General features: G+C 44.8%; 1 protein-coding gene across 2 annotated transcripts; it reads right to left on the bottom strand.

Annotated features, from left to right (window-relative positions):
* Positions 1 to 344: 344 nt before the first annotated feature.
* Positions 345 to 26,848, bottom strand: LOC144717711 (uncharacterized). Of its 2 annotated transcripts, none has more exons than XM_078593296.1 (10): positions 24,197 to 26,848; positions 21,599 to 21,698; positions 17,090 to 17,186; positions 10,144 to 10,199; positions 8,998 to 9,057; positions 6,590 to 6,713; positions 5,630 to 5,657; positions 3,708 to 3,806; positions 2,823 to 2,903; positions 345 to 909 (listed from the first exon to the last, which is right to left on the bottom strand). In XM_078593296.1, exons 1-10 carry the CDS (start codon positions 26,777 to 26,779, stop codon positions 844 to 846), a joined length of 3,294 nt encoding a protein of 1,097 aa, XP_078449422.1. In that variant the 5' UTR covers positions 26,780 to 26,848; the 3' UTR covers positions 345 to 843. The 2 variants fall into 2 exon arrangements, with proteins under 2 accessions (XP_078449422.1, XP_078449421.1); XM_078593295.1 differs by having other exon boundaries at positions 346 to 909; positions 24,191 to 26,848.
* Between the last annotated feature and the right edge of the window lie 200 nt (positions 26,849 to 27,048).

The following is a 27,048-nucleotide window of genomic DNA, read 5'->3' as shown; positions in this document are numbered from 1 at the left end:
ATCTTTGAAATACGTAATCAACCAGGCTATGCGTTAATTGTGTGTTGACCGACCCTCTGTGTTGTATTACATTACATTTCGATATTTTACTAGGTTATTTAATTTTAGTGTGTCCTTCTCCTGATTTTCAGGCTTGCTTGCCGTGCCATCGCATTCGCAGCACCACGTCTGTTGACCACTCATTGATATGCTAATTTTTTCTCTAACCCTCCTCCCTCTCTCTGCCTCCGCCCCCCCCTCTGTCTATTTAAGGCCACCACACAGAGACGATCACCCCTCTCTGTTACCTGTGTTGCTCTCGCTATGTATCTGGGTGATATCTGTCTGCTAATATGTCTGTCTATAGTTTTCTGGTTAGATTTTATGTCGCTATTTCATTATACCTGATGATGATTGCTTGTGTTGCAATCGAAACGTCGTATTCTATTATTTAATTTAATTTATTATTTTATCTTTAGACGTGACTTAACCGAAAGAAACAAATAATAATTAATATGCACAGTTGTGGGAATGATCACTAGCAAAAACCACTGTGAACTCCAATGAAATATCGGGGGAAGGCACCTATATCAAACACAATAAAAAACAATCTTTGTAGGAAGCCTTGGGTGTTTCCCACTGTTTAGCAGAGCATGTAATGACATTTCAACCACTGCATTAACATCACGCAATTATATTCTGCGTCTAAAGCACAGGAGGCTGTAAAAGCCATAAATAGAAAGCATTGCTTCCAACCAGGTCCCATTACGTCCCATTCAATATATTACACTGCGTGGTCCTGTCAAAACAAAGTGTAGTCGCTTAATATTACAGCGCCTAGACCTTTCAAACTGGGTACTCTTTCTAATCGGAGTAATAGTTGTCTTGCTGAGGTGCAGCCAGACAGTAGTGCAGAATCAACAGGTCATCCTGGAGAAGAGAAACAGCTGTGTTAGTGACAGAACAACCACCAAACATGGAAACTTGACATTGTTAAAAATATCACGTTAAGCATCAAGCGCGTCACGTGCGAACATCACCGAACGCATCCGTGTGGTTATATGTAAGATACAATAGGCTGGACATCAGTCTCCTGCAAAGTTTGTTTTTTATAAATGTGTAACGGCGTTATTGGGCTAAGATGCGCCGTTCCCATGCAGTTGCCAGCAGTACCGGCCACATGCCGATAGGGGGCAACAAAGGGGCTGAGCCCCAGTGCCCAGAGACTATGGGCCATAGGGCCAAACGGTTACCCGATGGAACGGTATGTTAAAGCGACAGACCCCAGGCGGGGGGGCTGGGGGATGACATCATCCCCAGATCTTTCTCGAAGGTTCGGGAAGGAAGGTGTGGCCGGGGCGAGCCACGGCCCTGCATAAATGCCGGACCCCTGAACGGTCCGGGTCAGTCGTCGTCCAGCTCAAGACAAGAAGCCTCCTGAAGACTGAAGAGCCCAAGGGCAGAGCCGTACCCCTGGCAAGGGTCGGCTCCAGCTTTTATACCAGTGAAAATCCAAGCTTCACTCAAGGAGGACTCGTAGATTAGCCAGTGAGAGGCATATTAGTCTGGAGGGGCACCCTCCATAGAGTATCGGGTGTGAGGGGCTGTTACCCTTCTGTGTTAAGTGTTAATTGTTAAATAAAAACTGTGTTGCCTCAGAGAAGCTCTCTTCTAGTTATTCAACCCACTACAAATGTAATGATATTAACTTCAAAACCAAATATGAACAACTCATGCACATTGAACAAACACACACTGAAATGCCTTCACTTTTGCACATTTCTCATCATATTAAAAGCTAAAACCAAAATGTGCATGTAAAACAACTTCCGTAAATGCAAATTCCAAGTGAAGCAAATAGAGGCTTTTACTAATAAAATGCATTATTCACTGAGAATCCTCCAGTCTACACATCAATCTCCTTATGTTTGTGAACATAAGGCAGATCTGAAACACGGTAGGACCAATACCTCAACCGTGGCTGATCATTGTTTTAATGCTGTGGGCAAACACAAAATTGATTTTTCCAAGACGAAAGTACTCTGCAAACCCACTGGCTATCAGCAAAGATTCGTTCATGAAGCCATCCAGATATATAAACACAGACACAATTTCAACCGAGAAGATGGGTACAAACTGAGCAATCACTGGAAGGACGTTATTAACCAGATTAAATCATAACTGCCTGTGATGTTCAGTAGTTATTTTCGACTCTCTGGTGTTACATTAACAGGTTAAATGCCTTTACATTAACAGGTTAAATGTCTCACTAACACAGCCATCGTTGCTCATTTTCCTTGATGTGGCCGTGGCTCTACAATCTTACATTGACATGCTAATCTCTCACAATACAAGGGCCACCTCCGCAGCTTCGTCGTCGTGGAGGTCGCGCAGCTCTCCGATCTTACATTTACATGCAAATTTCTTCACTAGCCCCGGCCACTTCGCTTATGACCCTTGGGCTACACCCATCTCAAACTATATACTCTTTGGTTCTTTCGGTAAAGTCACGTAGGTGAAAAAAAAATTAAGAATAAAAAAAATAGAACTAAATTAAATCACGACGTTTCGGAAGCAACACAAGCTTCCGTCATCAGGTGGGACAACCACAGTAAGAAACACAAATTACTGTAGTAGGCATCTCAAACCTTTACAACATCCTGCCTCAGCAGCTCTCTCGCTATTTTTTCACCCGAGGACGATTGTTGCGATCGAAACGTCGTGATATTTTAATGATTTTTTTCTATCTACGTGGCTTTACTGAAAGACCCAAAGAATATGAATTCCTGCAGTCACGAAAGCTTTAAGTCAAGGTGTGTGTATATATATAAAATAGTACTGACCTCACTGGTGTTTCCAGAATACTGAAGGCCGCTTAAAGTGCAATCCTGATCCAAAACGCGCTCTCCGCACGTGATTTTGACCTGCATGGTGTGACAAAGACCACGACTGAGTGAGCTGACAACACCGCCGCAAATGAAGCTGGTTTACAGAGCAGAGGCAACACCGGCAACCTACAAAAAAAACTCATCTTCAAAGTGCACCACAAAAAACAGCCCATTCATTATCCTGTACCGTACACTACAATTACATGAACACAGAAGCATAATATTGTTTTTACCAACACTTATTTTGCAGGTGAGGGCATCATGTATTCGTGTTGTTATGACGTGAACCCCATTTTTAAATCATGTTAACTTGTAAAACGGTACAAACGTTGCTGAAAACGTTTTAATAAGCAAATGTGGCACTTTAGTGATATGGTTGGTAGCAATGTCTGGTAATAGTTGGCATTGTGGCTTGAGGTTCTTGACTTATAATTAGGTCATCAGTTGAAATTGCAGTTGAGTCAATACAGCCCATCATCTCACTGGGGTGAATAAAAACAAATATGTGATAAGTAAACAGCCACCACTCCTATGGTCACCCGCACCATGCGAGTGGTGGCAGGGTGTGTGGCGAGTGGTGGCAGTGTGTATGGTGACAGGGTGTGTGATGAGTAACGGCAATTCTTGAGTAAAGTATTTAAAAGTTTAAATATTGATTAACAAATTATGTATAGTTACCATTTAAGTTTATTTGAATACAGCACATTATAAACATGTTACATGTCACCGGTTTGTTTGTAATAAAATAATAATTACATTGCGAAAATATCTTCAATGCAATCCTGGATTTGCAACAGTAACATTGCGGAACTGTTGTGAAATGACGTGCGCGCCGCTCACCTCGCAGAAGGCATCCAGCCCAAGTTTCTTCCTTAGGAAGGCTTCCACGTGTCGGATCGTGGCCTCTCCAGACACCCGCACGTACTTCTTCTGAAGTGGCTGAAACGGACAAAACACCGGCTCTAAGACATTCGGAATTCAGGACTCACCTGAACAAAAAGTTATCGCATTTGAAACAATAAGCATATTTACATATTAGATGTAATTTTTTTGAATGCAATGTTTTCTCATCAATATGATGATTTATTTTAAGCCTACGATGCTTTTCCAATTGGCAGTCTTTCGTTGCATTATGGGACTTCTGATCATGTTTCTTTTGAACATAGTTTATGTAAAAAACATGTATTTACTTTAACAAACTTCCACTTCATGAGGATGCAGCTTGTGTTCTTCACAAAGCTACCAACATTTCTGGCAGACTCGAGCAGGACACGGAGCAAGCTGGCACTTTTAAAAAGTCACGCCTACTCAGTCACGAGGACCATCCATACAGCAAACAATCTCACTCTATGATGTTGGCCCCACCTACTTGCTCATAAGCCCTTCCTACTCACCATTCACAAGGATAAAGATAGCTTTCAACAGACTGTTTGCGCAAGTACTGTTAGCGAGCACCTATTAAAGCCATCGTCATGAGCACACGAGGGGGTGGTAGGCCAACACCACGCCCAGTCACCTGGGTCTCCCTAGTGCTGATGGTTACACACCACACCAGGAAACTCATTTAAGGCTGAGTCGACCTATGAGAGGGCCCAGTACCTATTCAGGTATTCGCCACTGTTATTGGTTGTGAGTAGGAATCGAACTCGGTTGCTGATTTTGAAGCATAGTGCGCTAACCACTACACTACTGCTCTCCACACATGCACACTCACACCCTGCAGAACAGGGTGTCCGACAACGTGTGGACTTCAAGGCAAAAAGTTTCCCGAATAGGACATCGAACCTTGGGCCTTCTTGCTCCGAAGCATTAGTGTTACCACCGCAACACCCTTCCGCAAACAGCTTTATTTTGTAAATAACCAGATTATGAGCATGAGTCATTCAGCCACTTCTTTATGGGTACTTATGTTTTCAAGTTTCTTATTTTTGGGTCTGAAATGATGGGTGGCTCAGAGTGTTGTTACTAAACTAAAACGAAACTTTGTATTTTACCAGAATGCCCACCGAGATATGTAGCTCTCTTTCAAAAGCGACCTAGCCATAAACGTTAGCGCAAATAAAGTGGCTTATCATGTGGAAATTTATAGCAGCTAAACGCTGTAAATCGCATGTTTCTAAATGTGGAGGGGAACACTGGAGGACCCAAAATCCACGCGACCACAGAGAAAAAATGCAAACATCTCGCCACCGCAGCACCCCAAAGTACAACCAATGACATCCTGGGTTGAAATCGAAGCAAACAGTGATTGTTTTAACTGGGATCTTAAGTGTAATGAGTGAATGTTATAATTCTGGTCACCAATGAATGCTCAGGAAACCCATCATTAAATGTGGTGTGTTGCTTAGTTCAGATTATTTTTGCTGTTTAAAACAAACATTGGCTTCATCGCAAATGACCATGCGACAGGCACTTTTTTAATTGCACCCCTGGGTATGGATAACGTTCAAGGGAATTATGAAGCGATTCTGATGCTATATTCAAGGGATGTTCTTTGACACAATGTGATGCACTGCTAGCTGTGCAAGATCCGATATAACATCATAATCATAATTACAGATTTTGTTTTGCGAATTGCATCCGCACAACACTGTACAATCATTAAATGCATAATCATATGAAGGGCGAAATCCTAATTAATCTCATAACATGACACCAGCATCAGAAATAAAGCACCATTGGATAATGGGGAACAATATGGTGTAACAATGACCCATTGATGCATTTGTATAAGTCATGTGGAGCCAAAAGTCATTTCATACCTGATAGTTGAGGATCCCAGCCTCCACCCTGTACAAAAGAAAAGTAGAGATCAAGTGTCTGAAGAACAAGTCGGTGGCATTACATCTACCACTGCTTGTTTAGTTATCATTAGATATATTGGCGTAGATGAATAGCTAAGTTTGGGCTAGGACAGGTGCATAGCTTAAAATCAAAGTTTGTTAAAAAACTCTAAACTATTGAATAAAAGGTGAGGCTAAGACAATGGTACAAGATTAACCTATACGGCCGAGACATTAAACACTTTACAACAATGTCTTACAGACTACACGGATGGAATTAAAAGTAGAGCCGGGACGGTTTATCACCGAACTCGATCACTGGACTAAATATTGCAGTTGACTACTTTTTTTGTGGTCGATTACCAGGGCCCCTTTAAACAATTGTGGCAGCCCTGACTACCTTCCCCACCTCCCCAAAGGCAGGAAACCCCCAATAAGCCACACCCAGCGTGACATAGCTCACGATGCCGGTGACATCACCAAGGCCCGCCAATCATCTCGCGTCCAGCGGCACGTGCATGGTAACACCCGTGACTTTTTTTGTAAAAAAATTTGCCCAAAAAATAGAGTAATCGAACAGAGCGTCATCGATTCCTCAAGTAATATTTACTAGTTTTATTTTACCATGTTGAACTTCTTTCACACCGTACGTAGCCAACCATACTAATCGGAGGTGTGGGAGAAGGACAACAATATAAAGGCATGTTCCTAATCGTGGAGGAAAAATCGGAGGACCCGGAGAAAAATCCACGCGACCACAGGAACAGAGAACATGCAAACTCCAAATATACAGCAGGCATCAGGGTCGGGATCGAACCCAGGCATGGTCAGGGTCGTGATCGAACCTACGCCCTCCTCCTGTATACCAGGCAAGGTAGACGGCCCAGCTCGAATGCAAAGTTAACCAAACGAAGCCCACCAGACGTTGGGACAACGCACCGTCCGCACTCCAGCACGAGCGAGACGCAGGCGAGGGTGGCGCTGGGCTCTGTGAAGCTGAGGCCCTTGCGCTTGTCCGCCTTCTTGCCTCGTTCTCCGGGTCCTGCCGCCACGTAGTAAACCGCTGCAGGGGGACACGGGGACGTTGCGGTTACAAAGAGGCAGCATATGAGAGAGAACACGACATCAGGAGATATTTAAAGTATCATCTCCTCTTCCATGTGCATGTATGTTGAACTTCTTGCGCCATACGCAGCCAACTGTGCTAATTGGAGGTTCGGGAGAAGAACTAAACACAAAAAGCAGTTCTAAAGCAATGAGTTTTCAATCTTGATTTAAAAATGCATAGCTCCAGTGGCTTCCTAATATTGGAAGGTAGAATGTTCCAAATGGCCTCAGAAGCAGATCTGAAAGCGCGCGATGCAGTGACCATCTTTGTTCGATGTCTAGCCAAAAGCCGCTGCGAGGATGACCAGAGTTCACGTGATTATGGTTTATGCTCTTTGACGAGATCAGCAAGGTGTTGTGGTTCACTTGTGGCAAAAACTTTGTGTGTGACGCTGGACAAGGGGGCGATGGGCGAGGCCTGATAACCCCATTGGCACCTTCGATTTGTAGTCAATTCATGGACTTAACCGATTGATCGCCCCAGCCCTGGAGCCAAGCAATGTGTGAGGGTGCACGTGATAAGGCAAGAGAGGATGTGAAGTGTGGGGGGTTGGCACAGTAACAATACAGAGGGGGGCAGGATGGGTGATTAGGAAGAGAGCAGCAGCCGGTGACTCACGCTGACTGCAATGTGTGGGTAAATAAGATAAGCAATGACCAGGTGTGGTAAGAGCAATGCGGTTCACCATGACAACCTCTTGAGTGTGTTTGTGGGGAGCAGTGGTGAGTGCACTGTGGCACTGTGCTGCTATAAACCTCGGGACCTAGATTCGCCCACTCGCAAACCAACATCGGTGACGAATATCTTAACTGGTCGTGGGCCTCCTCTAGGTCGACTTAGCCATAAATGTAGTATCTTTTGAGGCGTATCAGTACTGGGAAGACAAATGCGGCCAGGCGTGGTGCCTGACACCCACCCACCCCCTTGTGTGCCGTGCCTGCCTTCATAAGTGCTCACGAACAGCACTTTCCCGAACAGTCTGTTAAAGGCTACACGGCAGATCTTTGTGTTTCTATGTGCACTATTATGTGATTTTGAGTGTACGCGAATGTAGGTTTGTGTACTACACGGCTGTTTCAATATGCAAATACGTGTTTATTAATACATGTTTATTAATATACAAGTTGCTTTAGATAGCTCTCTGCATACAGAGCATCTTAGAGGTATCTTACCAAGCCTCAAAGCTGTTGTTTGTGTAAAGGGAAGCGTTTATTGAGGACTAGCGGCAAGTAGCCGGCGTTGCCCGGGCGAAAAAGACACACACACATGGACTCAAACACACACATCGAAGTACACACACACAAAGAGACTCACACATCGACGTACACACACACACCGACTTATACGTACACGCAATATTTTTTGTATTTTTACTTACACACACACATCGACTTACACACACACATTAATTTTTTAATATTAGTTTTCGCCTAGATTGCCCAGCCAGCCGAGATGGCACCTTGGCAGGCTGGGGCTGGGCCGCTACCCCCCCCCCCAACCATTCTGCCGCCCGCTCTACAGTAATAGTACGTAAGCTCTATAATATTAGTATCTCCTGACCACATAGTAGTAATTGCACACATTAGGGTGGGGGGGGAGAAGAGGACATCACACTTTGAAGAATATACCTCAGTCTTGTGCGTATTTTTTGTTGCATTTTTAACGAGAATGCCACTCCCCCCCCCCCCCCACCGCGAGGGATGCGCATGCGCAGATGCGTGCTTTGGCACGCGCTCGGAGGCGCAACGGAATAGATAAATAACAAAAAACAGCACTAAATCGCTAATGAAATTACTTTAAAGGTGATGGACGTTAAATCGGAATAGCGCCGTGCTACCTGGGTACTTTTTTAAAACTTAACCCCACGGTTCGTGAGCCAAATCCCTCGCAAGTGTCAGCCACATGCAGACAGACAGACAGACGGACAGACAGACAGATAAAAAATACCTTTAATAGGTTAAAGATGTACTTAACTAGTCCTACATGCAGTCCATAGATGGTGAAATTAAATTAATAAGCAATTATCCCCCAATTGTCCTGCAATGCACCTCCGGCTGGATACGTAAGGTGTGAAAGAAGTTCAACATACAAAGGTACAATGCTAACTGTACATCAATTAAAGCTTGGAACAGGATCGCTGTTTACACAATACTGATTACCGTTACCTGCAAACAATGGCTGTTTTCTTGTAAGCACTTTAACTAAACTAAGCAGGAAGGAATGAGCAGATGACAGTTACCTGGTTTTGGAAGCTCCAATCCCCTTGAAAGATAAAAATCTCTCATGCTCCGCTTCTCATCTGAAAAGCAGACGGCACGTCCTTCTTAGCACATCCAGGGGCATGTGAGACCGCTGTCGCTTCCTTTCGAGAAACCGCAGGGCTAAAAAGAATGTAAACCTCCCCCCGTTTTTTGTCCTTTTCCATAATTTCATCCAAATTGTGCTATCGATGTCACGTGAAGAGATTAATTATCCGTGCAGATCACTCGCGCAGCACGGCCCACGGTAGCGGATGTCACCAAATTCCTTTTGAGAGGACCACTGCTCCACAAGTTAGGAGGGGCAGCGCTTTCTCAATCGGCCTGCCACTGCGAGTAATGTTCGCCACGTTGATGAATGAACTAAAAGCGCAACCAAATTTAGCGCCGTGATTTTTTTTGTGCAAGCATTTGGGTGACCGGGCTGAGACCATCAACTCGAGATTCTTAAGCGCCTCTTTTTAATCACCGGCAGTGTGTCACCGGCAGTGCCTTGGTTCGAAAACCCAGGATCCTAGTGGTGCCAGCTCAGCCCTCTGAGTTATGAGCCACCAAGCTTGTGGGTGAAATATATAAAGCGGGACGTGTTTTATGCGATGTGGCTATCAGCCTGCAAATGCCAAGACAAAATTCAAACCGCAGCGGTTTCTTAAGCAGCAACAAGCCAAATATCAAAAGAATACATTTATATTACATAACTATATAGCAATTATAATTTGTATGCCAAAACAAAGTATTAGACTTACGAGAAATAGATATTCTTTGGGTCTTTCAGTAAAGTCACGTAGATAGGTTGAAAGAAAATAACAAAAAACAACAACTACGACGTTTCGATCGCTTGTGTTGTGATCGAAACGTTGTCGTTTTTGTTCTTTTTTTGTTATTTTCTTTCAACTTATCGACGTGGCTTTACCGAAAGACCCAAAGAATATGAATTTCTTCAGTCACGAAAGCTTTAAGTCAAGATTTACTAGGAATACTTTGAAATTGAAAAAAGTTTAAGTAAAAAAACAAGTGTTCTACGAAGTAACCCTATAGCCACATGTAAAATGAGTCTCGGGCAAATTAAAACAAATTTCCAAAGAACTACTCTGCATAGTCATTTCTTGTAACACACGCACACTTACTTTCTTCCAGATTCGGCACCAACTTGTACACGATATCCTGCATAGTTCCATCCGACCTGTGTCAGAAAGCAATAAAAGGTGCACCATTGAGGTCATCAAAGTATAATCAACACATAAATCATTAAGTTAAGGTCACATAGCACTTAAAGATTACAAACATGTTACTTATGTTTACCTATCCTGCTTTCCATAACTACAATGCACTAGTTACAAGACTAGTGAAAACAAGCTTGATAATTATTTGTATTAATTGAAAAGTGCACAATGTCCAAGTTGTATATTGATTTTAAAAATGGGCTGAACCGGGGTTCATATTTTACATGGACTGCTGTAGCCAATAGCATCTGGTAATTCAGCGGCACTTTGTATATAACACGCCTGACTGCCGATTGTATTCTGGCATGTGGCAATATGTCCAGTATTTAAATGCCAATTTTGCAGTCTAATATTCATGAGCGGGCTTCAGGAGTGAATCTTTGTAGTTTTTCTATTCCTCCATTGAAGCAAAGACTAGTGGTTTACTATAGGTAAGTAAACCCCAGTTTTATATAGTACCATTCACACAAGAGGCGTCACAGGGCTTTACAACACAATCCCAGTAAAAAAATATCCTTAAGATTAAAAGGAAGAGGAAAACAACCCTCCACAGACAGATACGCAAGAGAAAATAAATGTGTCTGGTCCATAGTTTGGGTTGCATGGCCATAATCGCACCGTGGCTGTGTCTAAAATTTTCCAGGTATGAAGGAGATGTGGTCATCAGCCGGCTGATGTTTTGATGCGGTTGATGGTTCCACCAGCGGTGTCTTCGAGAAGCGTCAAAACCAAGTGGTGCGATGTTTGGGTCTCAAATTAGGTGATTATTCCGGACTTGCGCATTGCTTCACTTTGTTTTCCAGCGTTCTTCCGGATCTGGGTGAAATTCTAAAATGTCGACAGCAGGGCGATCCCAGAAGCGGGATTGGGACTTTAGTCGGTGGAGTGGTGCTGTTGAGGTCTTCGTTGATGTGTAAGGTTGTCAAAGGCAAGAAAACGTGGAACCTTCGGATATTTGGCAGCAGAATGTTCTCGCCAAGGGTTTGGTGTCGGTTTCAGTGTTCCGGTTATGATGCACATCTTGTTATTCAATTTTGTATCTAGCAAGTTTATGTAGAAGCTCCTAGGCCAGGCTGGAGCGCAGTACTCTGCTACCGCGTAGATATAGCGATAAGGCTGCAGTTCACAGAAAATCAGTCGAGGCACCTTAGATCGTTCCTGCCCGTTTCTGTAGCATGGCGATATTGGCCTGTAGCTGGAGTGATATTGGTCTGCAGCTGGAGGGACATGGGCCTGTAGCTGGAGGGCGAGTCTTGCGTCTTTCTGGGTTTCATGGCGTTGACTTTGCTTGCTTCCATGCTTTCAGGATTTTGCCTAACCTGCGCAGAGACATTTACAAGCCATTATTGTCCATACAGTCCCAGGTTCTTAAGGAACCTGGGATGTAGGTCATCATATTCTAGTGCCTATTGGGATTTTGTGGCCTTTGAGGGCCATTTCCACTTTAGTGACAGTGCATGGCCTAGTTAGATATGTCGCTTTTGAGAATCGGCTAAAGGTGATGGAAAGTTGTTTCTGGACATCTTGTTTGGCGCACTATGTCCACTGGGTGCCTTTGAGCAGGAAAGCATAAGGGAGGCCACAGCAATTACTGTGGTTTTTCATGACCTGTGCCCCGTTAGTTGAGGCTTCTAGGTTCTGGAGGAGCTGCCAGGTTTTGTCGTGACAATCTTCCCAACGTTTTCTTTGTGCAGAATTCAGGGATGCTAGCAGTGAGGTCCTCTCGTCTCGGGCACTAGTTATCATGAACTTTTGCAAGAGTTGTTCTCTTTTTGGTTGCCAAGATGGTGTGTGGCTATTCCAATACAACTTGGGATGTTATTCTTTTTGCTCAATAAATGTGACAATTTTAATGATTGAATGTAAAAAATGTTTAGGCTTTGGCTCCCGGTTCTTCATTTGGGTTTCGGTTTATTTTTCTCAATTGGACCAATTGGTGGACTGAAGGCCCCCAAAAGTGGCTGTGGTTTTGAGGTTATGACCGGCAACAGTAATCCAACGTTAGTGACTGCTCATATTTCTTGGCCCTTCAGAAAATTCCCCAGAGCAATTATACGGCTGTGCATTCTTGTCCTGTGAGTTGAGCCATAAAGATTGGGATGGAGTATTTTTTTTCCATCGGTCCAAATGAAATGTGTCCGGCTGTTTAAGGTCATGTATAAGAAACATGTCTTGTTGCCGACGACCATTCCCCGAGTTTCTCTCCGGCTTCGCTATTTTCTGAGCAGTCCCACCTGCGTGTGGTGGTTGCTTAAGTCACCCACAAGTATAGCCGGGTGAGCGGCTTCTGGCAGAGGTGGTGATGGCCATTCCTTATTTAGGAGTTTATATAAGTTGATGACGGTCACATTAACAACTTGCTCGGTTTTCATCAATGTGACCTTGCTTGTGGTGGTGTACTAGGTCGACTCGGCCTCAAATGAGTACCTGGTGCGGTATGTAAACATCGCCACTAGGGAGACAAAGGCGGCAGGGCATGGTGTTGGCCGCCCTCCCCCTGTTCAGGCTATACAGGGGGTACTTTTTCTGTGTATTTGAAAGCATAGATCTATAGGCCTTGCCTGATGAATGTGTCGAGGCCATATCTAGGGTGGTAGATGGCAACAAACAAGGATATCCATTTATTTTTTAACTCGCCGTTCGAGTGCTGTCATCAATGTGCGTCTCCTTTAAAGCGATGACGTCAGTGTTAATTTCCTTCAGGTTTCTGGCCTGGAAGTCGCATTAAAGTCTTGAAGAGTCCTTAAAAATGTAGTTGGAACACTAGAAGGCCTCGTCCGCATCGGTTTGTGGCCCTTAATCAGGGCATTTAGCTCTACTCATCACATCTTCGTTCAAATTAACGATGTCCATTCTTCCTCGATGACGGTATTAGTTGTGTTTAAGGTGACATGAAAACAAGGAAAAGGTGGGGTGTGAGAAGGCTACGGCCTCTCACCCACTCTCTGCCGATGAGACGAGAATATGCTCGCTGTTTTTCAACATCGGTCTGGAAAGCTAATTGACCTGACTAAAAATCTCTTTTCGCTGGGACAAAGAATGGAGTTCTCTGCTTATATTTGCTTTCACCTATAATACTCCATGGCAACGCTTAATGAGTTTGTGTACCAAGTTATTTTCCTGCCATTTCCCACTAAATAACTCAACATGTCAGATATGATATGACTCCGTGTCTGTGTTTTGTCTCTCTCTCAAATTTAGTTCTACCTGATGACGGTTGCTTGTGTTGCACTCGAAACGTCGTACTCTATTATTTAATTTATTTTCTTTCTACGTGACTTTACCGAAAGAACCAACGAGTAATGTCAGATATGCTTTACCTTTCTGAACAATCCAAGCCGGATGCAAAAACACTCACTTTAAAGGCAAGGATGAGCGACAAGAGGCAATGATGATCGTGCATATTCAACAACCACATAAAAAATTTAAAGATGTAGATGATGTTTTTTGTTCAATGTACCCATTAAGAGAGATGAATGATTTAAACAGAATGCATGGCCTATAAGGCACACATGTCCTCTGTCAACCGACTAGTTTTAAAATTCATAAAAGTCACAGTAAAATATAAATTTAATGAAGATGAAATGTTTGTCAAAACTAAAATAATGCAGCCCTACATATATATTAGGATACACATTTAATTATAATGAGTAATTTCTGTATAGATACATAAGAAATCCATTGTGGCTTGGAAGTGTCGAAGAGTAACTCTTCATATACCATGAGGTAGGAGGAGTAGACCAATGACAAATTATAAAAATAAATTCAGATTTCTTCTAAAAAAAAAAAATCTAGAAAAATCTGACAAGATAAACTTCTTTTTTTACGTTGGTATATTTTGCTCGAAATATTTGCTTTGAACAGCATTTTTAAATAGAGGGGATTGGAAGCGGCCATGTGGCTCAGAGGTGACAACAGTGAGCTGACACCACTGAGATCCAGGATTTGAAGTCAGGCTTCAGCCGCATGTTATTAAACCGGCTTCTCCAATGCAGCGAGTTTATGTTCTCAACTCAGTCACCAACAACTGCACAAAAGCAAAGCGTTACATAAAATCAGGTTCTGGACTTAATTCGTCATGGGCGCTTTTTACTCACACAAAGGGTTGAACTGCTCTGTTAGATATCCGATTGGATATTGTCTCTTAAACATATGCCGCCGGCGATTGGAATACCATTTGAGTGAATAACAAAATTATAAAGAGATTGAGTTTTCCATACGGTTCTTTATATCCAGTGTTAATTAATAGGAATAGCAACAGATACTCACCCACCAAGTCAGACACTATGACTCCCACTTAAGGAGAGACTGGCTACCAAATTTTGGGCAATAGCGTTTACGTTATATACGAGGGTGAAACAGTCAAACACTGTACTCGTACAGGTAACTTCAGACAGCAGAAAGCCTACAGCTTGTCTCAGGTTTGAGGGGAATCGCTTAACACATTTCTGCGGAGGGAGCTGGTAGGAACGTTGGGTTGCTCGGTCAATGGCCAGTATTCCGCAAATATTCCCGGCTGAGGGCGGGCACAAGCCGGCGTGAGTAAGTTAAACGTTGAGTTTTATAAGGGCACCACGGGGTGACCAGCCCCTCCCCACCCAGCCCCACCCCCCACCCAGCCCCACCCTCCCCACCCAGCCCCACCCTCCCCTCCCCACCCAGCCCCTCCCTGCACGACGGACAGACACAATAATCCCCTGTGGGGTGGTGTAACCAGGAGGTTCCTACCAATATAAGTACTCGTCTGTTCACGATCAAGTACGGTACTTTGAATGTGATCAATATTGTCAAGTACTCTACATTCATGCAAAGTTGTTTCACTTTCACGTACATTCGCTATCGAGCACAATGCGTTAACTTTCGATTTAAAGCTTTCGTGACTGCAGAGATTCATATTCTTGGATCTTTCGGTAAAGTCACGTAGAAGGGAAATAATAAAATAATAAAAATAAAACATTCTAAAATTCTCACGACGTTCTGGCCACAACACAAGCAGCCGTCCTCAGGTGAAGAACAGAGCTGTCGGAAAGACAGCGTCCTAATGGACACTGCTAATTCTAGATTTGAAGCTTTCGTGATGGCAAAGGATTTATACTCTTAGGTTTTTTCGGTAAAGTCACGTAGGTAAAAAATAATAAATAATAAAATAATACTAAAAGAAAATAAATCAATTAAATCACGACGTTTCGGAGGCAACACAAATCTCCCGTCTTCAGGTGGGACCGTCACAGCTAAATTTACTGTATCAAGTGAGGAGAAATCCAAGCTTAAATACAAGTTAAGGGGAGGGGGGAGGGGCTTATCTAAATATGGTAGTCAAGGACTGGAACGGTGGTAAAGAGAGGGAATGGGCACAGTTTGAAGCTGGTGAGGACATGAGATAATATACAGCAAGCGTACATATATATGGTGGGCAGTTAGTATGTGCATATTCTGTTCTCAGTATGTCATACATCCACAGTATATGATGTACTTCTATTCGCAAGAGATGCAGGCCACCCCCATGCTGATCAAACTCAGTCCAGTTGAAAACGGTCAAGAGTTTGCATTGTTTGTGCAATAGCCACAGGGATAAATAGATCCAGCACGCTGCCACGGTGCCTCCATTCTCCCTCTCCCCTGTCCCACCCAACTGACACTGTACAGTAGTGCGAGTGCTCATACGCCCATTGCAGTGTGCATAATCCAAATTCATATCTGCAGCTTGACAAAAACTTAACACGACTCAAAGTGAAAGCTTCAAGGGCCACAGTGCTTCTATTGTGATGGAATATGAGTTGAAAAAAGATCCACAATAACTCCAACAACAGGAAATGGGTTATCTGGATTATAAAAGTTGCCTAAACAGACTCGGATGCTTGTGTTGTAGCCGAAACGTCGTGAGAATTGTTTAATTATGTTTTATTTTTATTATTTTATTACTTCCCTTCTACGTGACTTTACCGAAAGAACCAAGAAGAAGACTCGGATGAAAACTGCCGGATTGACAATGAGGCAAGGATGATAGTCTCACAACAATACGTTGCAGTATCACGAATGCTTACAGTTATCCAAAATGCCTGAATTACATTTAAACTTTACGTGTGAAATTTAATCTTATTAGGCTTTGACAAATGACCCAAAAGGGGCCAGCCAATAAGTGTTGAGTAAAGGTCCTCTCATTGCCTACTCTGTTGAGCAGCACAGATTAAATTAAACTAAAATTGTTTAATTCCACCAGGTAAGGCCCGCTGAGCTAGACATCTTTTTCAGAAACGGCCTGACTATCACAAATGACAGCTCAACGAAATGGCACGTCATGTGGAAATCTAGAGCAGCCAAATACCCTACTTTCTTCGGCTGTCCATCGTGAACGTTGATGACTGCGGAGAACTAGCATTTTCCTGCGCACTGGTGAGATGAGAGGCCAGCTCTTGAGCGGAAGCATCGGCTGCACTGTGCGCAAGAGTTGCTCGACTGCCAAATGGCATTTGTGTTGTGCCATTGCTGGTGTCGATGCTGAGAGGTTTTTTCCCTTTTTTCTTCAACCCTCTTGAACGAGTCGGCTACAGCACTTCTCCCACTAATTACGGTTGGCAAACATGTCCTCCCATGTGTTCACATTGATATTGCCCGTCTTAATGTGTCTTTTAAGGAAGTGTTCATAGCACAAAGACGTCTGACTATGCACACGTTTCTAAATGTGAAAGGGCAAAACCGGAGGACCGGGAGAAAAATCCACACGACCATAGGGATAGTCACACAGACTGCAAATATACAGGAGTTAGGTTCACGATCGAACCCACGACCTCCTGTGTACCAATCGAGGTAGTTGACATCTCCGAGCCACCGTGGCACCCCAGATACGCACCTGATGTTGTAGAGTGGCTGAGTCTGATGCACCACCACGTTGCACTGCGGGCATCTATTGCTGTAGTCAAAGTGCTTCACGATGCAGCTCTTGCAAACTATTATTTTGAAAAGTACATAAGAAAACACAGAATTAAAATTAAATTAGAACGGGCAAAAATACTCAAGTTATTGTTTTAACGTAGCCTTGTTATAAACTGGTACCAAAAACATTCAACGTAAATTTTGACTTAAAACTTTCGTGACTGCAGGAATTCATATTCTTTGGTTCTTTCAGTAAAGTCACGTACATAGAAAAATAAAGTGAATACAAATTAAAATAAAAACCACAACGTTTCGATCACAACACAAGCGATCGTCTTCAGGAGGAGGACGACGACGATCGCTTGTGTTGTGATCGAAACGTCGTGGTTTTTGTTTTATTTGTAAAACTTTTACTCACTTTATTTTTATTTTTATATCTACGTGACTTTACCGAAAGAACCAAAGAATATTCAACATAAAATACATTTTTTGGATGAATATCTACTTTAGTAGCAGGATGAAACACAGTCGAGGTGCTAAAGTCAGTATGCAACCAAGTCAGTCTCGGCCAATGTTACAACAGTTTAAAATTTTACTAAATTAATTAGAACCTTGCAATTAGATTTCAAAAAGTAGAGACTTTTAATTATCATGTCAGCACAGCCCCCATCCCCATTGTATTTTATGGTTGTGCCCCGCGTAGTCTGACACGACATCCGACATCTCGCCGGCAGCGTCAGTTCCCAAAAAAGCTTCCAGCATGTAGAGCGAAACATCGGACATCATGGTGAACACGCAGCACGACCCCAAAAAACATATCTGAGAGCTGGACAGCACAACCACCAAGTAGCACGATCAGTGCAATTTTGGCAAATAATGCAATGAAGCACGCAATGGCCTTGGAGCCGGCCTTTCCACGAGATCACAGACATTGTGTGTGATGGCACTCGTGCAGAACTGCATACTGGAAGACGTTATAAAAATTTCGATTTAAAGCTTTCGTGACTGCAGGGATTCATCTTCTTGGTTCTTTCGGTAAAGTCACGTAGAAGGGAAGTAATAAAATAATAAAAATAAAACATAATAAAACAATTCTCACGACGTTTCGGCTACAACGCAAGCAGCCGTCTTCAGGTGAAGAATGAGACACTACCAAGCTAGGAGCTTATATATACACTGGGTTGGAGGTGTAAGAAGAGCGACTTAACAAAAAGAATGTGCATATGAAGAGGAATTTAGCATATTCATGGGAAATGCGTAGGAGGTGGGCGGGGGGGTTTCAAAGTCATATTATGCCCATGCATTATGCAGGATCAGCAGCACCAAGGGAGGGTGTACGGAGTAGCATTAACAAAGGAAAGGAATGTTAATAGTATGTAGCTGCAGTTACTAAACAACCACGTAGATAACTAAAGTATAAACTACATAAAAAACTAAAGTATAAACTGCATAGCACCATCAGTGTACTTACTATACTCTACAATAAGCTGAGTTACTCACAGCAAGTAATACATTACAATTTTACGTCGTAAAAAATTATATAATATGCTTCCATCTAAACTGTATTCTCTTACATCACACGAGCATACACCGTACTATATACTGCCATAGATAAACCCAACATTAAATTATATACTGTATTGCTGTAAACCACCCTATACTTTATACATTTTAATATAACACTATGTATTATTCAACTCACCCTAATGTGTATCGAAATGGTTTATTACGTCCTTCCAATGATTGCTAAGCCTGAATCCATCTTCTCGGTTAAAATTGTCTCTGTGTTTGTATATGTGGATCGCCTCATGAACGAATCTCTCATGATAGCCAGATGGCTTGCAGAGAACCTCCGTCTTGGAGAAGTCAATGTCATGTGAGCCCACTGAGTTGTAACAGTGGTCTGCCACGGCTGAGGTGTTTGTCCTACCGTGTTTTAGATCAGCTTTATGTTCACGAATGCGGTCTGAGACGTGTCGTTTGGTTTCCCCAATGTAACTGCTACCACAGAGGCAACTTAGTTTGTAGACGCCAGGGTACTGTATGTCTGGAATCACATCTTTTACAGATGGTACCAGATCACGGATTTTATGTACTGTGTTGAATCGGACCTGGATCTTGTGTTTAATCAGGATTTTGGAGATCTTTTTTGTGACCCCAGCAATGTAGGGTAAGGTGATGGTCTTGAAAGGCTCCTCAACAGGATCTTTCTTGATGGTTGGAGTGATGGCTTTGCGGATTGTGTAGTCGGAGTAACCATTAGCCTTAAGAGCTTGGCGTACGTGTTTGAGTTCACTGGAAATGTGTTCATGGTCGGAGATGCATTGGGCTCTATGATATAGAGTCTTGATGAGGGAATTCTTCTGGGATGGATGGTGGTGGGAATCCGGTTTTAGATAAGCATCCGTGTGGGTGGCTTTCCTGTAGACAGAGTGGCTCATTGAACCATCAGGTCTCCTTTTGATTAGAAACCAAACGACACGTCTCAGACCGCATTCGTGAACATAAAGCTGATCTAAAACACGGTAGGACAAACACCTCAGCCGTGGCAGACCACTGTTACAACTCAGTGGGCTCACATGACATTGACTTCTCCAAGACGGAGGTTCTCTGCAAGCCATCTGGCTATCATGAGAGATTCGTTCATGAGGCGATCCACATATACAAACACAGAGACAATTTTAACCGAGAAGATGGATTCAGGCTTAGCAATCATTGGAAGGACGTAATAAACCATTTCGATACACATTAGGGTGAGTTGAATAATACATAGTGTTATATTAAAATGTATAAAGTATAGGGTGGTTTACAGCAATACAGTATATAATTTAATGTTGGGTTTATCTATGGCAGTATATAGTACGGTGTATGCTCGTGTGATGTAAGAGAATACAGTTTAGATGGAAGCATATTATATAATTTTTTACGACGTAAAATTGTAATGTATTACTTGCTGTGAGTAACTCAGCTTATTGTAGAGTATAGTAAGTACACTGATGGTGCTATGCAGTTTATACTTTAGTTTTTTATGTAGTTTATACTTTAGTTATCTACGTGGTTGTTTAGTAACTGCAGCTACATACTATTAACATTCCTTTCCTTTGTTAATGCTACTCCGTACACCCTCCCTTGGTGCTGCTGATCCTGCATAATGCATGGGCATAATATGACTTTGAAACCCCCCCGCCCACCTCCTACGCATTTCCCATGAATATGCTAAATTCCTCTTCATATGCACATTCTTTTTGTTAAGTCGCTCTTCTTACACCTCCAACCCAGTGTATATATAAGCTCCTAGCTTGGTAGTGTCTCATTCTTCACCTGAAGACGGCTGCTTGCGTTGTAGCCGAAACGTCGTGAGAATTGTTTTATTATGTTTTATTTTTATTATTTTATTACTTCCCTTCTACGTGACTTTACCGAAAGAACCAAGAAGACGTTATAAAAATGTCGTCTTCCGAGGGTGTAGACGCAAGTGACATTTATTGAAGAACAAAGCTGCAATGTGGAAACGAATTTATGAATCACCACTGGTTCTGGCTTCTTGGCGGTGGCTAATTCGAACATACAACACTCTGGGAGCTTAATGCCATTAAAGTGCACCTACGGGGAAAAATAAACATACATGCAAATCTCACCTGTTCACACAACTATCTGCCAATACAACTACGACACTGTAAATGAATTTCTTAAAAGTTACACTTTGCAAAAATTGCTTCATCTAATACTCACCCAAAACTTCGTAACTTTTTATCTACTTTACGAGGTAGAGATAATTCTGATACGAGCAAGCCATATAAAAGCATTGAGGATATCACACTTACAAGCCTCTGACATCATCAGCTTGGTTTAAAAGCCTTATTATGTATCTCTGATTTTCATTACCCTATTTGGGGCAACCCTTCGATCACTTTTGCTGGTTTCTTACAAAATAATTCCCTAAAACATCAAAACTTTACACAAAAATGTTATTTATATTGGATAACTTCACCAATGTTAACTCTGCTTTATGTATTTAGGTTGGTGGCAAGATGTTAACTACCTCGCCGGATAAGCAGGAGGTCGTGGGTTCAATCCCGACCCTGATGCCTGTATATTTGAAGTTTCCATGTTCTCCGGCTGGTCGAGTACATTTTTCTCCAGGTCTACCGGTTTTTCCCTCCACATTTAGATACATGATGTTAGAGTATTTGGCCATTGTAAGTTTCCACATAAGCCACTTCGTTGAGCTATCATTTGTGGCCAGGTCACTTCTGAAAAAGAGCCATATAGCTTAGTGGGCCTTACCTGGTGTAAAAAAAACCCGCTTTAATACTTTACTTTGTAGTCCTTCCCCCGCCCCTCCGATTATATACAGTGCGAAAGAAGTTCAACGTACATACATACCCCGACACCTCACTGCAGACCAACGGACAGACAGAACGACATAACTAATGCAAGAATGCTTTCAACCTTAGTTGGAAGACTTTCAATGGAAGATACTCACAGGTGTGGAGGCATTCGGTGATGGTGGTTGCGTCGACTAGGTATCCCTTACACAGGTAACAGGTGATGAAGCTGTTCACGTCCACCAGACTCACCACCCGCTGCAAAACCCACACGGCAAAAATTACACAATGCAGCACGCTCCCACAATCATCACAACCGCACGTAAACCAGACAAATCACCCCAAAGACATTATTTTGATCCAAGTCAATAATTTGACTTGGAATCGATCTTCATGTCTACGTGCATCCTGCTTATAAAATAGTTCTGCTATTCCTGTGAAATAACAACTGCATGTTTTGCCCGAATTATTTACAAGCCACTGCAAGGAAGGATTGAGTGTCGATCATGTATGGGTGGAGTGGTGGTGCAGTGGTTAGCACATTGCAAGTGATATATCTAAAATGTGTTCTGGGGCCCCCACACCAACCATTACGACCTAGTGTGGTGAAGTATGGTCAAACAACTCCCATTACCTAAAGGCAAGGGTAGGCCACAAATCCAGCATCGGTTTGCAGTGCTGAAAATGAAAATTTATTTCAGTGAGCATTGTAATCAAACTGTATCTCTGAACTGTTGAACCAGCAAATGCACATCAAACATTGAGTGAGTGTGCCCATATGGACTGTACATAAAGTTTAAGGTTTTAAACAGATATGTGAACCTGCTAGTACAATTAATCGATGTAATCTCCCTCCAAAGTTCCAAGAACCTGGCTTCTTCTCTGCTTCACCGTCAGCTGCACAGTGTCAACTATTTGCTTCCTATTTTTTGGAGGTTAGTCCAATCAGGAATGGCTTTCTGGTGCCCGACTGCTTCGAGACCGATTGATGTCCACGAGGCTGGCCAATCACTTGTTCCCCTACGATCGTCGATGCCTTCACTCCTATACACCCCGACTCCTGATTGACACCATTAAACACATGCCATCCTTTTCGAACGTCTGCATAACTAAACACACGTCCTCTCGATCATACTGCTCTCCATCAACGTTTTTATTATCAATGTTGGCTACGTAAAAGAAGTTCAATATACATACGTACAACTGGTATTTCCTCTCCAGGAAACCCCTATGCTCCAGTGTGCCACAAGGTTGGAACGTTGGCAATCTATCACCTCAGCCCTGACAAAATCAACTCCATGCTTCACCGATAACCAGTTCTGACATTTATATTCTATCTCCTTCCAAATGCCATCACATTTGCTCTATTTAAGGCCGGAACAAGATAGACCGCTAGACAATTCTTGCAAACCACCTGATGAAGGCGGTTGTAATTACCAGCAAAACGCCACAACACTCAAACTGTAAATGTTGTTGATTTACTCTCAAACAAACCGGCGTGCTGAAGTAGTAATTACCACGTCTTGTTCACGTGACAAATCTTACTAATTGGCTGTGTCGGGTGGTGGCGGGTCTAACGACACATTGATATTTACGCGATTATAACCCAAAAACAACCTCTTATGAATAATATTGGTCGCGAAATCCTCCGACAACGTGTTAAACTCCTTCCACCTAACGAAATTATTTCTAGCTAAAACAGACCGCAAACGTTTGTGCCGTTGAAGCCCAGCTCCAACATTGCCATTGACCCCAAAAACAACCGACTTCACTGTCCATTCTCGTGTAGTAGCGTTTCCCCATTTTAAGTACGTGGCCCAAAACTGAAGTCACCTCGATTGACAAGTCCATTCTCATTAAACGTCTGCACCTCGAGCCCATGCCGGCACCTCCCACCTAACCCTTACGTCACCCATCAGGCTCTCTCTCCCCTAACACCTCTCATCTCTCTTATACACAGTACATGGACACCACGTTTGTCAATGACCTGCTATATTAAACTTTTTTTTCATTATACCAGGTAAGGCCCACTGAGCTACATAGCTCTTTTTCAGAAGCGGCCCAGCCACAAATGATAGCTCAACGAAGTGGCTTATCACGTGGAAATGGAAAGCAGCCGAATACTCTAAACACATGATGTTGATTCTAAATTTGGAGGGAAAACCGGAGGAACCAAAGAAAAATCCACGCGACCACGGGGAGAGAAACACCGCAAACTCCAAAGATAAAAAAGACGTCAGGGTCGGCTTCGAACACACGACTTCCTGTATATCAGGCGAAGTAGTTAACATCTCCTAGCCACCGTGGCGGCCCATTAGGGCTCCCCCCGCCCCTTGCACTCTGGTCAGGTTGGTGAAAGCAGCCTATAACAATGGATTGTGTTGCTCTGCCCTCTACTGCACACATCGCATACAACACCTGTCTGGTCTCTCCGGCATGGCGATCACCCATACACATGCGTTACCCTGCTTGGCTTCCACGATCTGGCGCATCGGTCAAACCAAATAATGAACACTTGATCCGGATCAGAAGGCCACCGATACAGCACATGTTAATGTGCACTGCCCCGCGATGGAAATGACAACGGATGTGCACATCATGCAAATGCACGGGCTTCGCGTGTGCCGTATGTTGAACTTCTTTCGCACCGTACGTAGCCAAACAGGGGGCCTAATCAGGAGGTGCCAAACGATCCTTCGCACCGAAGTACCCGCTTAGCATTGCCACTACACAAGCACCATACAACTCACGTGCACCTCCGGCATGAAGCAGTCGTCCAGGAGATTGTGGGCACGCAGCCGGTGGCCTTCTGGGGGGTCCCCCCCCTCCGCGGATTTGTCCGGGAACTCCACCTTAATGGAGGGAGGCGAGGAAGAGCTGTAAAAGTCGGCGGTGCCGGGGAAGCCACCTTGCTGCTCTTCCAGGGACGAGAAACCCCGCGGCGTCGCCTGGCGTGGGGCATCGTCGACATCCTCCTCCTTGACGGGCGCTTCGCCGGCGCTTTCGCCGCCGCTGTTCGCTGCTTCTTCCTCCATCTCCTCCTCTTCCTCCTCGTCCGGGATGTCGATGTACAACTCGTCGCCCGACGACGACGAGCAGAAGGACAGGCACGAGGGGGACGCGGACCGCGGCGGCACCGGTGTCTCGGTGGGAGACAGGGCTGGGTGACCTGGCCCCGTGACATCAACATCATCCTCCTGCTGCTGCTGCTGGCCAGGAAGAAGGGCCTCCAGAGACCTGGTCGAGACCGTGGGGTACGCGGGGCCCTGCATCATCATGGTGGTGGCAGGCCTCTTTTGGCCGCTGAAGTCGAGGGTGGCCGAAGCAACCTTGGTAATTATTTTCCCAGAAATGCCGTGAGATAGCGTGAAATCTGGGAGATATACTATATGCTGGCGCTCAATTGGGGCCCTCTGTGGCAGCATTCGGACGCACGAGGTCTCCGGGAATCTGCCCGAAATTCGGGAGAACGTAGGGACCTCGGTGAAGATCATCTCTGGGATCATCGCTCTGGTCGGTACCTGCGAAATGACTTTGTGTTGCACCCCGCCGGAGGCAGAGACCTTAACGAGCCCAAGTTCTGCGGGCGAACCGAACCAAAGTTTGGTTGGGTTGGCCATAGCAACGTTGCCGTCGAACTGTCCCTTTGCCTTAAACATATTCTGCATCGAAAACTGGAAAGTAGGCACCGGCATCTTCAAGTCGAACTTGTTATCCTCCGGTTCCAGAGAAAACTGCTGCCGATGCTGCACGCTGGTGATGGTAGCAGCAGTGGCAGTAGCCACGGTGGTGCTGGGCTGTGGCGGCCCAGTGGCGATGATGGTGAAGACGCACGGAGGTCCATTATCGGGCTTCCTCGGTGGAGGCATGAGGGCCGGCATCTTCTTGCGCGGCTGGTACTTGTAGTCGGGGTAGTCCGCGTTGTGCTTGCGACGCAGGCGCTCCGCCTCGCACACGTACGGGGCCTTGTCGTTGGCGCCGAGCTCCTTCCAGCGCTGGCCCAGCAGCTTGGAGATGTCGGCGTTGTGCGCCGCGGGCACCGTCTGCATGATCTTGCGACGCTCCATCTGCGCCCACACCATGAAGGCGTTCATGGGCCGCTTGATGTGGCCGCTCTTGGTCATGCACCAGGCCGGGTCGGTGCCCCGTGGCACGTCACCACCGCCCATGGCCAGTGGGTCCTCGCTGTCATCCGCCATGAAGTCGGGTGAGGAGGAGGTGGTGAATGGTGAGGTACAGGATGAGGAAGTGAATGAGGACGGGATGGGTGAGATAGATGATGGGACGGATGACAAAGCAATGGATGAGGTGATGTCTGTTGGGATGGATGAGGTGATCGATGTGGTGATAGCGGAGGAAGTGATGGATGAGGTGACATTTGAAGATGGGATGTAAGTTGTCAGGGATGATGGGACAGACATGATGTTTGACTGAATTGAAGAGGCATTGATGGATGAGGTGGTGATGGCTGAGGATGTAATGTCAGTAGTGGTGATGGATGAAGGGATAGATGATGGGATGGAAGATATGGAGATGGAAGGGATGCATGCTGGACTGGAAGATGTGGTGATGGATGTGGATGAGATGGAAGACGTGGAGTTAGATGATGGGATGGAAGATGTGGGGATGGACGATGATGTGATGGTTATTGTAATGGACGAGGTGATGGTCGATGGGATGGATGAAGTGATGGTCGAGGATGGGATGGATGAGGTGACGGTCGACGGGATGGATGAGGTGACGGTCGACGGGATGGATGAGGTGACGGTCGACGGGATGGATGAGGTGACGGTCGACGGGATGGATGAGGTGATGGTCGATGGGATGGATGAGGTGATGGTCGATGGGATGGATGAGGTGACAGTCGAGGATGGGATGGATGAGGTGACAGTCGAGGATGGGATGGATGAGGTGACGGTCGAGGATGGGATGGATGAGGTGATGGTCGACGGGATGGATGAGGTGATGGTCGAGGATGAGATGGATGAGGTGATGGTCGACGGGATGGATGAGGTGATGGTCGAGGATGAGATGGATGAGGTGATGGAAGCGGAAATGGTTGAGGAGTCTCCGCTCTGCTCGGACACGCATGCATCCTCCATCTCCTGGAGTGCTGGTGATGCTGCTACTGCTGCTGGTGGTGGTGATGCTGCTGGTGGTGGTGATGCTGGTGATGGTGATGCTGTTGCTGATGGTGATGCTGCTGCTGATGATGATTCTGGTGGTGGTGATGCTGCTGATGGTGGTGGTGATTCTGGTGGTGGTGATGCTGGTGGTGATGCCACCACCACCATCGTTCCGCTGCCGCAGTCGCTTCTACTTGGAGCGGCGTTCGCCATTCGAAGTCGCGACCCGAGCAGCTTTGGGGGGCAGCCGACTCCTCCTGCCACGACGACCCGCGGGGGGGGGGGGGGCCTGTGCCCCCCACGACCAGCGACCCGCGGGGGGGGGGGGGCCACGCACGCGGCGAGGCGCCAAGGAGGGCGGCTTCAGCGGCGAGAAGGCGGCGCGGCCGACGGTAGCGAGGCCTGCATCGCTACTGCGCAGCAACAACAACCACAACCACCACAACAACCACCACCACAACCAGCAGCAGCCGAAACGTAGA

Source organism: Lampetra planeri, chromosome 4, assembly GCF_965212315.1.
Source record: "Lampetra planeri chromosome 4, kcLamPlan1.2.h2, whole genome shotgun sequence".
NCBI lineage: Eukaryota > Metazoa > Chordata > Hyperoartia > Petromyzontiformes > Petromyzontidae > Lampetra > Lampetra planeri.
Note: the sequence above shows the minus strand (reverse complement) of the source record. Positions and strands in the feature narration are given on the sequence as shown.

Coding starts and splice junctions, on each gene's coding strand:
- LOC144717711 (XM_078593295.1), bottom strand. CDS start 26,779: ATGGCGAACGCCGCTCCAAGTAGAAGCGACTGCGGCAGCGGAACGATG. Junction 21,699..24,190: donor GCTTCATGCCGGAGGTGCAC/GTGAGTTGTATG, acceptor TGGGTTTTGCAG/CGGGTGGTGAGTCTGGTGGA. Junction 910..2,822: donor ATTCTGGAAACACCAGTGAG/GTCAGTACTATT, acceptor TCTCTTCTCCAG/GATGACCTGTTGATTCTGCA.